This window comes from Pavona decussata, unplaced genomic scaffold (genome assembly GCF_977016875.1).
Source record: "Pavona decussata unplaced genomic scaffold, jaPavDecu1.1 SCAFFOLD_300, whole genome shotgun sequence".
Classification (NCBI taxonomy): Eukaryota; Metazoa; Cnidaria; class Anthozoa; order Scleractinia; family Agariciidae; genus Pavona; species Pavona decussata.
In genome coordinates, this window is record NW_028145697.1 from 4262755 (window position 1) to 4276068 (window position 13314).

The 13314-nt window shown below is 37.9% G+C and overlaps 1 protein-coding gene across 1 annotated transcript; it reads left to right on the top strand.

Annotated features, from left to right (window-relative positions):
• Positions 1-7: 7 nt before the first annotated feature.
• LOC146454730 (ubiquinol-cytochrome-c reductase complex assembly factor 6-like) lies at positions 8-11497 on the top strand. The gene is made up of 3 exons (XM_085095103.1): positions 8-225; positions 7609-7796; positions 11039-11497. The coding sequence occupies exons 2-3, from the start codon at positions 7689-7691 to the stop codon at positions 11129-11131; spliced, it is 201 nt and encodes a 66-aa protein (XP_084951229.1). The 5' UTR covers positions 8-225; positions 7609-7688; the 3' UTR covers positions 11132-11497.
• Positions 11498-13314: the final 1817 nt, after the last annotated feature.

Below are 13314 nucleotides of genomic sequence, written 5' to 3' on the forward strand. Positions count from 1 at the left end.
TTAAAGTGTATCGTAAATCCAACATGGCGGCCATCACGCTTGAAGTGCATACTCGGTTTTTACATGGTTGAAGGCGTAATTTACAGTTTGAGTTCATGCTGCAGAGGAAACTATCAGCATTTAATAGACGGCTTGGTGTCTATAAATTTTTACCAATTTTTTTCTTCATTGGAGCTGGTATTGAGCTGTTTATGATAAAGGTCCGCGTCGGAAGAGAGACTTTCTGTAAGTATTTCAGCTGAATGATGCAATCTTTACTCCCGGCGATTCTAATCAATGAGAATTAATAATAAATATAATCAATAGTTATCAATTAAAATCAATAGTAATCCATTGATTGATTTTGAAAATCAATAATAATCAGTGATTTTCGATTTTCATTGAATGTCATTGAATTCAATGGCGTTGATTTTTATAGATTTTCAATATCAATCAATTATTGATTACTATTTATACTATAACCATTGATTATATTGATTATTGATTCTCATTGACTGGAATCACTGGGGGAATAAGCAAATTTGAATTGAAATTACATTTATCAATCTCTACAGGCAATGTGTGGTTCCAGAAAAGATCCATACCCCACCCACCGAAGGGATATTTCATATAGCCCCCACTCCCCTCTGGATTTTCCAAAATCAGCCCACAAAATTCACCCCTCCCCCCCCCCCTCCAGAAATTTCAATTTTTTCCGCACACCCCCTTAAAATATTCCTATTTCTAGTTAAAGCACAAAATAAGCTCATTTATTGTTCAAGAGGCTGAATTTTGATGCTTACGTGTGTTTTCTAGTAAATAAACATATACTGTGACTAACATATGAGCAGAAGTCGCGTGGTAACGCACTCATCAAAAATGCATATCTTCATTACAACCAATTCCGCTTCATTATCCTGACAAAACAGCAACACTTCAATATAAACGAACAGATATCAAAATGCAAGTTCACATTCAAGGGCGCTGGGGAAAGAAACGCTTTCCACTGCACCAGTAAAAACAAAACAATCAAAACAGTATCAAATTTCCATGCCAAATATTTACGTATTTCAGAAAGAATATGGTGTCTCAGATTACATGGAAAATCTAATCTTTCTTGGCCTTTAACGAAGATTCTGCTGTTTTTAATGTTTTCCAATGAGATAAGGTTCTCCAAGCCGTTCTTTTAAACTGTTACATTTGTGTCACGAAATAAAACCTTCCATCTTTGATCTTGTCGCGTACAGTTGCGTACAGTCAGGTACAGTGTAATTCAATCTTTTTTCCGCAACAATATTTAGCGCCGTCTGATGGTCAAAATTTGACATGTCGCCGATTTCGGAACTTGCATAAGTTTTCTTTTATTTATGACTGTTTGACTATGGTAAACTGCCTACTCTGGAGACCTGGCAGAGCTAGAAAATCGTTATACTAGATTTTTTCCATTCAAAGTTTAGCCGAAAATGACGTTGCAAGCAGCACGCCTGCGTTTGAAAACATTTCAACGCACGTGTTGGAATGTTCTGTAAACCAAATTGTGTGAATAATGTTCGTGTTACACAGTTACCTGTAAATTACTTGGGATGCCTTTTGTAATATGCAAATGTAATGATTTAATCATTAACACAGCGTGATTTGCCATGGGTATCGAAGAAATTTTTCCCGTCTGTTATGCGAAAATATATTTAATGTTTTGAGTTAAAATTCGTGAAGCAACAAGACATTGTTTATTTATCTGATTTATATTGCACGTGGCTTGTTAATTTTGACAAATAATATTTGCCTCCTGAACTATAATTGTCTTACTGTGTTTTTACTTAGTTCTCGAAAAATTATTTTTATCGGGATAAGAGAACTGTTTTCTGTTGATTCCAAATTACTACAGTCACTGTAGTTCAATGTTGATCATGCAATAATTCAGTTCAAACAACATGTATCACGCTGGCGAATGGCAACGAAAAAATGCGACGTAAATGTGTGCCAGCAGAGACAATATAGTTCGAAGTGACAGAAGTAGCTAGTTAAATATGTGTGGCAGATCAAGCGAGTGTAACTTACAGGAATTATTTGTCTTATTTCCACAATATGGGCTTCGCGTACCAGCCGCTGTTCAGGAAAATCACCGGACTCGAGCAGTGACAGAAATCAAGCCAAACCACAATGAAAATATCCATTTTGTGCTGTGCACGATTTATTTTTGCTTCCGCGGCTCGGGAGCAAAATGCAAACAAACGAAAATTGAACATACCGGTCGGTCTGGAAAAAACAAATATATTATTGATACAACCCCCCCTCCCCTCAGGAATTTCCTAGACCGTTGACCCCCCCCCACCCCTCTGGAATTTCCAATCCCTTCCGTGGGGGAGGTATTGATATTTTCTGGAACCACCCAATTTAACTTACGCTGAAATATTTGTATTATGTGGACAGAGTGGGCTAACAAGATCCACCTAGAGGTGGCCAAGCTGGCCCCTTCCATTGAAAACTTTAAATACGTTCCCGCATTCTCCCCTCTTTTCGGAGACTGAAAACACTTGGCCTTCCTTTACTTGAAATGGACAGAGTTAATATCCTTTGACTACACAGGATATAGAAATCTTCACAGACATAGCATCGTTGTTGTGTTTACAAATGCGTTAAATCTAGCAAATGCCTTTGTAGCCAAGATTTTACTGTTGCACAATCAGCTGTTGGTTATCAATAGAAATCAATAAAAATCAATAAAATTAAGACGAGAGTAATTTTGGTTTTTATTGATTATGCAAATTAATCAATATTAATTGATTATTATTGATTTTTATTGATTATATTGATTGCAATCAATGATTGATTTTAATTTATTGGAATCGCCGGGCTTTACTGTCTCCTCAAGCTGGATCGAGTCGTCTCGATACAAGTCACACAGATCAATTCGATACAACTTTGAAAATCAGCCAAAAAATTGACCTACAAAAATTGTACAGCTCTACACTATCACCTAACTCTGACTGATGGTTGCCAAAAAACTTGTCACTATTTAGCAAAATAGTTTATTGTGTAAGGTTGTACAATTTCGGTTGACTTTATAAACTTTTGACGCTGCACCGTATTGAAAGTAAAATTCCAAGCTTTTGACTCTGCTAGAGTCTTGTTCACAGTGATTTTGTCAGATATGTGACCTGACCAGCCTTGTCCACATCGCTGGAAGGTTGTATCTCACCCCGTCTTTATTTAGGGTCAGCTTGTAGGCTCGGCTGTAAATTGCCTCCCGAACTCCTCTCGAAACCAGTCTGAATCTCTGTTCAAAATCTGTGCCTTGTCGATGTGGACATCGTGTTCTGGCTTGTCTTTGTTGATGTGTCAAGACACTTCTAAGGAGGTGTAGCTCGCTCTTCTATGTTCTAAGAAACGCACCTTGAGTGATCTTTCTGTTTCTCCAATGTAGGTTTCATTGCATTCCTTACCTCCGCCTCCTCCACACACGATCTGAGGATTTCCTTGGGCTTTCTTGTTGGCTTGATGTATGACTTAATGCAGCACAAATTGATCACTTTTTTGATTTTCTCTTTCATGCCTTTCATGTAGGGGATGCCGACTGTTGTTCTTTCCGTGGCCCATCCTCAACCGGAGTTGGATGCACCCGGTTTTGGAAGCTTCCCAGGGTTGTAATGCCTTGTTAAATGCCCATGTTGGATACCCACACTCATGTAAAGCTTCATTGATGTGTTGTTTTTCCTGATGCAGGGCTTCAGTGTCTGATATTACACAGTCCGCTCTATGATGTAATGTGCATACAATGGAGACCTTGTACTCTAATTGGTTGGTTTGATTTGAAAATCAAGTACTGGTCCGTGTGTCTAGGTTTTCTGTACACTTCAGTTAATCTTTAGGTTTCCATCTGGCTCTCTAACTTTCAGGGTGTCAGGAAAATAAAGTGCATTGTTTCCTCCAATTCATTTGTGAACTTAATGTCATTGTCTATTGAGTTTAGATGGTCTGCCGTGGTAAACTCTTGCACGTATTGCACCTTCTGCTTCGTGTGTGTGTCACCCACATAGCAAAACCACCAGCTCGGGGATGTGCTGCTGTGTTTAAGGCCTTATTTTCAAACTCTTCCATAAAGACATTGCAAACAACCGGAGATACTGGTGAACCCATAGCCGCGCCATTAACTTGTATGTAAAACTCACATCTGAACACAAAATAAGGGTATTTTTAAAAGATACAGTTCCAGGAGGGATGTGAATTGGAGGAAAAGGTTGGTCCTGTCCGCCAGTGTTCTGTCCTCCTCTAGATGCTGTCTGATGATCATGAGGGCTTTATTTACTGGTACACTGGCGAATGTCTGCGTCATTCGGTGTACTGGCACATGATCATGGTCTTTGGCATGAAGCAGTGTAAGATGGTGGTAATGCTTTTGATTATGACAAAAAATTACTTAGTAGGTTTTTGGAAACAACTTTTTTTGTCCAAACTATCCAGGGTTTCTCCCCTGGTGCAGGAATTAGAGTCCACTGGCAGTCAACATAATTAAAAACAGTTTCCAACAAACAAGCTTGAAAGTAAAAATTTCGCTGAAGCTAATAATAATAATAATACTCGAATATTTATACAGGATGATCCTTCGGTATAGAATACTGTTATCAACGGGTTCCTGGTGACTAAGAATTAAAAACTTACAAATAAGAATAACTAAAATATGTAAAAGCAAAACATGCACTGAATGTCACGATTTCTAATTGGACTATGTGCATTCAAATGAAGTACAGAAAAATTCGGGTTGAAATGCTCAGTAGAGATTTTAGCATTAATTTCATCTTCGACAAAATAGTTACTAGAAGTAGAACAGAATGAAAAGTTTCCGCCTGGGTCAAGTTGACTAGTATAAAAGTCAGAAGACTTCGATTGATCAGTTGGGTTAAATAAAAGACTGTTTAATTGTTCAGTGTCATAGTTTAAAGGTCCATGAGATAATTCGTATAAAACTGTGTTGAAAGAAGCATTGTCTAAGTGACTGAAAGGAAGAGATGACAGATCAGAATCATTTGCGATCGACATATATACGCAAAATGTTGATAATTTATAAATCAGTCAACTTATCTTGAGCTGGTCTGCGGTTCAGCGAGACGCTGAAGTTCAGTGTGGTTGCTGATCTTTACTGGACGGGAAGCTGCAGACTTCTGCAGGAAGATACATGTAGAACAGTTCTTCACCCAGCAAAAACTGTAGCGATGTTGCTCTTAAAACTTCATCGCATCAATGAGCATTCTCTGAGTCTTCGGGGTTAAATGATCATATACCGCAGCTTGAGATAAGGACAGTTCAGTTGATAGTCCAAGGAGACTTGGAGAAACCACTCTGATTTCTCGACGCCGATTGATAACTTGGTCTTGTGAACTTAATAAAATGATCGGGGTAGAGCCTGAAGAAGCGTTTCTGGTCGGAATACGGTGGGTGATATCGACATCTTGCAGGGAAATTTCAACTCCCATATCTTTAAATAATTTGACGCATAAAGTAGATGTATCCAAAGCATGTTCAGGAGAATTCGCTTCAGGAATCCCAACTATTTTGACGTTGTACTGATAACTATAGTGATCAATGGCATCGATAGCTTCGCCAATTTTTCCTACTTGCTCCACTAGACTGTTTAACTTCTTTGTAAGACCCTGAAGTTGTTCTTTAGCTTCCTTTGAAAGGCAGACAGAGAATCATAACCTGCACTAAGAAACTCAAGACATTTAACTGACTCGAGGTCGTCGTTGTTGTGCGAGCCGCCATTACTCTCAGATGCAGCTTGTACTTCTCTGTCAGCGAGGGAAGATTCCAAGTTCTTGAACTCATTCTGTAGCACCTCCAATTGCGCTTGTAATTTGTCGTTTCTCTTCCTGAGACTTTTAACTGTGTCTGTAGGCATCCCTGGCAAAGTAGTGTTAAGTTATGTCAAAATACTTTGGAGCGGTTAACAACACGTCTGCAGCGGACAACTACTTTTATGGATGTATGTCGTGGTGAATAAATATGTATATATAATTTAGAGCTACAGTAAAAATTTACAGGTAAAAATCGTCGAAGGCTTTCCTGAATAAAAATCTAGATATAATTGATTGAATAGAATTGATAGAATAGAATTGATCCTTGCATCATATTTGATCTGCCAGCAAGGACATATGTTTGTTATGTAAGATTATGTGATTATACCATTAATTTTTTTCCATTAAAATAGAAAGAAAAACAGACAAAAAGCTTTCCTAAATGAAAAATTGATTCAGTTGTTTAGGTCTAAGTCTATGTACAGTTTTTCGCTCGAAGGCAAGCAACACACAAGCAGTTTGAAGGAATTGTAAGTTAATGTTGAAGTTAATTTATCGACCTGTGCAGGCACAGTTTTCAAAAATTTCTTGGAAACTGTTAGGGGTATGTTGGGTATGCAGAGTATGGCAAGACTTCACAAGATTTCGCTAAGCAGAGCCATTTCATAAAAGAAATCAGATAAACAGGAATTTCTGAAAACTCATCAGCACACTTTCCATTACTCTGCAGACTGGCTGAGATCTAAATCACCCTCACAGTGATGTCTTCAAGCACCCTTTGGAATTATTAGGAAGATACAATCCAGGCTTGTTTTAACCAACTCAGTTTCACAAGAGGAAAAATTATGGGAAAAGAAACAAAAAAATTCATTGGGTTGTCTGGCTTGGCTGATTGTTCATTACCTTCTTCTTTTCCCATTTAAGCCTGAATAGAAAACAATATGGATTTTGAGAATGATGATTATTCTAGAAAGTGACGCAGGCATACTCGGAAAAAAGAAATCCAAGTGCTCCTATCAGGAGTCGAACCTAAGACCTTCCGATTACTAGTTCGGATGCTCTACCACTGAGTTACAGGAGACTCGTGGGAGCTAAGGCCATTAAACTAGGTTCATGGGACAAACATCCTGCATACTGCTAGGATTTGAATGTCAAACGTGTGGTATATGGAAATATACCATCACATTTCTTTCATATACCACACGTTTGACATTCAAATCCTAGCAGTATGCAGGATGTTTGTCCCATGAACCTAGTTTAATGGCCTTAGCTCCCACGAGTCTCCTTTAGCTCAGTGGTAGAGCATCCGAACTAGTAATCGGAAGGTCTTAGGTTCGACTCCTGATAGGAGCACTCGGATTTCTTTTTTCCGAGTATGCCTGCGTCACTTTCTAGAAAAATCATCATTCTCATTCATTCACCAGGCTGGAAATATACCATCACATTTCTTTCATATACCACACATTTGACATTCAAATCCTAGCAGTATGCAGGATGTTTGTCCCATGAACCTAGTTTAATGGCCTTAGCTCCCACGAGTCTCCTGTAGCTCAGTGGTAGAGCATCCGAACTAGTAATCGGAAGGTCTTAGGTTCGACTCCTGATAGGAGCACTCGGATTTCTTTTTTCCGAGTATGCCTGCGTCACTTTCTAGAAAAATCATCATTCTCATTCATTCACCAGGCTGGAAATATACCATCACATTTCTTTCATAATATGGATTTTTTTCATAATAAGTCTTGCCAGTTTTTGCAGGTACTAGACCAATGAATTCAGGATGGGTGAGCTTGTACATGTATCTGCATGAAATGATTGTGCCTTTGTCTATGTATTTTAGATGACGTTTACGTCAGAAAAGAGTCAGAAAGACAACTGGAAAGAAGAAATCAAGAAGAGGAGGAGTGTTGATTGATCATCATGCCAGCTGGAGTTTCATGGACAAGATATTTAACTTTCTTTGCTGCCGCCTTAGCATCAGCATTAGCAGGAAGTCAAATGGTTCACTTGTACTACAAACCAAGTCTGGTAAGTTTTTATTTTTCTGTTAAATTGTGCAATTCCAGAAAAAAGGTCATCAGAAATTCCTAAGGGGAGGGGGATCTTAAAAGTCAAAATTTTAGAAGCAAAGTACAAAGTTTAACTGGAATTTCCTAGGGGGAGGGGTTGCAAAACAAAAAACCTTCCGTGGGAGGAGTATGGATAATTTCTGGAAGTGCACAATTTACAATAATAATTATTTATTATTATTGTTAATTTAAGCTTAATATAAACCAAACTCTGGGATCAAAGCACACAGAGGTAGTGAGGGTGCCTACCCTTTGTCAACTTCTGTTAAAAATAATGTTGGCTTCTCACTAGTCTTAGATGTAAGAAAAAGAACAGCCCTTGCATATATAACTATTGGTAACTTGCAACTGCTGGCATTTTAGTGACAATTCAGCAGGGCTTTTATTAAGTATTGAGCCATGCATTGAATTGAGCTTCACTCCTGATACAGACTTGTTGCTTTGAACGTACAATAGTCATGATCAGCCATAACATCAAGGGAGTGATTAAAATCTGCGGGTCAGCGAGCCATGCGAGCCAAGGTGTGAGCCATGCGAGTCATGTGAGCCGTGCGAGCCATGCGAGTCACGCGAGTCATGCGAGCCACAGTACAAATGTTAAGAATTTTTATTTGTTATATTTACATTCACATGAGAACAAGAACAAGTTAGAGCATCGGAACAAGATGAATAAGATCGCAATATTTAATTCTTACAGTAGGACAACGCAAACCATCAAGAAGGACGTTTTTTGAATCAGCCAATCAGAAGCCAAGATGAAAACAATCAAATACAACTGTAGGTACCAATTTTACTTCTGGCTAAAATGCCTCACTGAAAACCGTCAGTTGGGTATTTTTAAAGGAAAAGTGTATGTAAGTGTATGCACAACTGTCACCCTCACTAGTTTGTTAATCAGACGAAACCGGATGCACCATGTTCAAATTACCTCCTCTTCTCTTATGCTATGTCCACGGGCTTTAAACCTTATATTTTCGCTTTCTTCGCCACTCGACAAGCTATCATTGCCATCACCTTTTTGTTCTAACGACTCCAGAACCCTCTCTGCGCTAAGGGAAACATTCACGAACGCTTCACAACCGACGCCAAATGTTTTGATTCGAAAGAATAGTGACTCACAGAATACATCGGGGAAAGGGAGAGGGAGCTAAGGAAGCGAAAATAATGAGGGAGTTCGGGACCCTCCCCTCCCCTTCCCCGATTACTTAACTTCTCGGTGCCTCACGGCCTGAGTACAAAGAACGCGAAGAATTTGATAACGCGACCGAAAACTTTACTCGTGCCATCCGAGTACAAAAAACGAGACCGGGAACTTAACTCATGGCCCGAAGTCTTATCTCTCGGCCCATCGCGACTCCAAAAAATAAAAAACGAATTTGATAAGGTGTGCCGCCTTACGGCCCGAGTAAAAAATTCGTGCAAAATGTTCTCATACGAATGTAAATAAGACAAATAAAAATTCTTAATATTTGTACTGTAGCTCGCATTACTCACGTGACTCGCATGGCTCGAACGGTGGCTCGCATGGCTCGCACACTGGCTCGCAGATTTTGCAGACCCACATCAAGGTCCCATCAAGGGTATTTTGGTGGTATACTGTAGGTTATAACCTGTAATGACAGTTCTGCTGTTGTTATCAGGTGCATCTATAACACGGACATGTCATATTTGTATAATCATATAGCCTAAAGGGTGTGAGTGATGTTTTAAAATTTCTCAAAATTGAACAAGTCTTTTTGGGGAAGTACAATAACCCTCTCAGTTGATTAATATGTTCCCAGCCCCACCCCCCTCTCATCCCTGCACTCTCCCCTCACCTCCCTTACTCTGATGACAAATCAAATTTCTCTCAAGATTTTATGAAGCATTTGTTTGTAGCTGGTAAAACTGACATTGCCTGTCATCTGACCACATCAGATGTATGACATTGCCATACATCTGATGTAATAAAATAATATGCTTGACAGTTGCCAGACCAAATATGTAATATAATATTTCTAATATTTATTATCAGTACAAACATAGTTAGTAGAGTCATGTGATGATGATGTTTACCGAGCTTCACAACCAGTCTCCTTCAATCATTTAAATATCAATGTGTCTTAGAAAGTTTATAAATTCCAGTATACCTGAAAACTGGGATAAAATCCATTACTATGTTGCATAAACTTAGCATGGTCTTGTATCAACTTAACAGTAGCACAGGGCCCTCACATCTGTTATGAATAAAAGTTTGAGTGTCTTTGTTGTTGTTTGTGTATTTTGAGCTACCGGCAGCCATTTTTGATTAACTTAGGCACAGTTGTCTATTGTGAGGAATGGGAGCAAACTGTGTAATATTTGAATTTCTCAGAGTTTTACCAGCACTTATTTCATGAATCACACATTTTCTTTTGTTATTCAACATCCTTTATTTAACTTACATACTTCATGAAATTATATTAAACTAACTGAAACGAGGGATTTATACAGATAAATCCCTCATTTACTGTATAAATCCCTCATTTACATTAGCAGTACTGCAAGAAACGCACACATCAGGTTGCTTCTATTGTTCTCCGTTTCTCACCTAAGTGTGACGGTACTAATTAGCCGGCGTTTGTCCCCTTGAACAAAGGAATAATTTCATGAAATAAGTCAGATAAATACCTCGAACGTCGGTATTAATCCATATACATCCCTCGGGCCTACGGCCCTCGGGATGTATATGGATTAATACCTCCGTTCTCGGTATTTATCTCTTACATACCAAGAATAATAAAATTACTTTATTAGAATTCTGAATGGTTTCCAAAGGAAACTATGTCCCATTCCTCGTGACAGTTGACTACGTCTAAACTTTTCAAAATGGCCAGCAGTTTGCAGCAACTTTCGTTTTGCACTTTTAACAGAGTTATAAAAAAAATGATGTGAGCACTCCCTCTGTGGTAAGGAAATAATAAGTTTCCAAAGATTCATCTTCTAATATTCAATAAATATTCTTAAAGCTCAGTGTCATTTCCTTGTTTACTTTAAAGTAAGTGGTGGTCAACTAGAAAGCCTTTGCTACTTTGACCACCACACACATTTTATAATTTGTACTGTATTTATTTTTATCTTGTAATTATCTGTTGTAATACTTTACTTTCTATGTTAATGTTGTGTAAATAGTGCGAAATAAATGAACCTTGAAACAATAATGCATTTTCTCTATTCAAACAGGAAATTCCAGAAGTTCCACCAAATCCTAAGGAATTACCTGAATCTCAGCAACAGACTGGCTGGAGAAAATACGTTTCAATAAAGAAGGACTAACAGATAAAATATAATTTGCCTTGTGGGTCATCACAGTACATCAGTCCAGCAAATTTGTTTCCTGTTCAATTTGACAGATTATGTTTGTTTGCCGAATTTTTGTGACACGGTCAGTGCTTGATGGCTCAGCCTATTACAGTTTTTGTAAATAATATTAATACATTGGGGATTGAGTGATAATTCTCTTAGTATGCACTGAACTAAAATTCCACTTTAAAAAAACTGCAAAACCATCACACGTGTAAGTGAGAATTTGAGTAAAGAAAATCAGTTTTGAATCGGAATTGTTGTATTTTTAAGAACTTAGCAATGCAACATTTTTGCTTCTAAACTTATAGTTTGGAACAATATACCTTTACATATGGTTATGGCCACTTCTTTGCCAATAAACTCAGTCAAAGCAGAAATGATTTTGTTTGGTTTGGTTTGGTTTGTTTGAGGCAACAGGGCATGAAGTTATGGACAAAGTCTCCAAAATTATTGGATTTGCCTAATAAGAATTCCTAGCCTTGTAATGTATATGAAACGCATGGCAAAAAATTACAATTCTGGACCAAAAAAATCCTCAAATGACCCTACAATAATACTGTGAATGCTTGACCTTGGAGTCTTAAACAATTGTATGGAAAACTCTTCTCTCTAGGTCTACTAATGTTGAAGCATTGAAGCTTTCGACTGTTCCTCACAGTCTTCATCAGTAAATGCTGTCTTCAGTGTTGTCACGTTGTCAGTATTTCCTGAAGAAATTTGTGAGAAACAGTCGAAAGCTTCATTGCTTCAATATTAGACCATATTAGTAGACCTTGAGAGAAGAGTTTTCCACTACAGTAGTTTGCAGAAAGCCTTTCAAGTTTGTTAGCATTATTTCAACCACTGTCTCAACCATTTACATGAACAATATTATTTTGTTTCTGGTGTGCCTGGGAATCCAGACTTAATGAGATGTGAAATGTTGTTATGCAATCAACTACGTACCCTGATGTGGCGAAATAAAGCTACCACAACAATCTCTGTTTTCCTGTTTAGATTGGAAGCAAAATGAAGGGAGGACACGGTCCAATACTAAAGACTAAAAAAAACATCTTATTAAAGATCTTCGTTTAAAGTGCCCATGTACTAATTTTTTTTTTTTTTTTTATTTTCTCACCTGAGTCTGCACATCACCCAAAGAACTAATACGAAAAACATTTGCGTTTTGCATGAAAACCCGATTTTGTCACATAATTTTTTTTTTTACATCTCATAATACGGAGTATGTGAACTAGATTTTGCCATATAAAATCCTGTTTCTTGCGAGGATGGTTGCAGACTAAGTAAACTATTGTTACATTGAGGATAAGCTAAAAATGAAAAAATTTGCCATTTTACAGATTTTAGCGTTAGTTTAGTGAAATGCGGTCGATAGTAAAAAGTTAAGTTAATTTGTGAAGTAGATTTTACTAAAAATTCCCGCTATCTCTACGCCATTAGCTAGCACTTTCTACGATGAGAACGCCGTTGTCCAGTAACTACGATCAAGGAACCAACGAATCCCTGGGGGACTCTCATATGAAAGGGGCGAAGATGCTCGTCGTCTCGCTTAGGGGTGTAAATTTGGGATTTTGGTCTCACTTAGGGTGTTCTGGGCAAAACGCCATTATACACCTTTTGCTGTTCATTTACGCAAAATATACATTCATTTACGCCAACAGTTGAAACTATACGGCAAATATACGTTCATTAGCACTTCCATGAACTTCATTAACGCGAACGAACTTTCAATAACGCTACTTGAATATGTATTAATATTCAATAGCATCAACGATTGAACAATTGCACCTTTGGACAATCAAAGATAGCAAATACACTTTCAATCTCGCGCAGTGGTTAATCATTAACACCAATAGAAAATCAATCGCATCGGTATGACAATCAACTGCGTATTAGAGACAAACAAGGTCAAACAATAATGCAATTTGCATAAAGACGCACAATCAATTGCACCTTCATACAATCGTTTATTCGAAATGGTCAATCATTAACATGAAGTGACAAACATGTGTGTAGTAATAACAATCAACTATGGAAAAAGAAATTTCAAAATTGTTCGATAGTAGCGGCAACCGTCAAATAATCTTCTTTAACATCTTCGAAGGCTTGAATAATTCTTTTTCGCTGTTCAAGTAAGATTCTGTTCCTTTGTG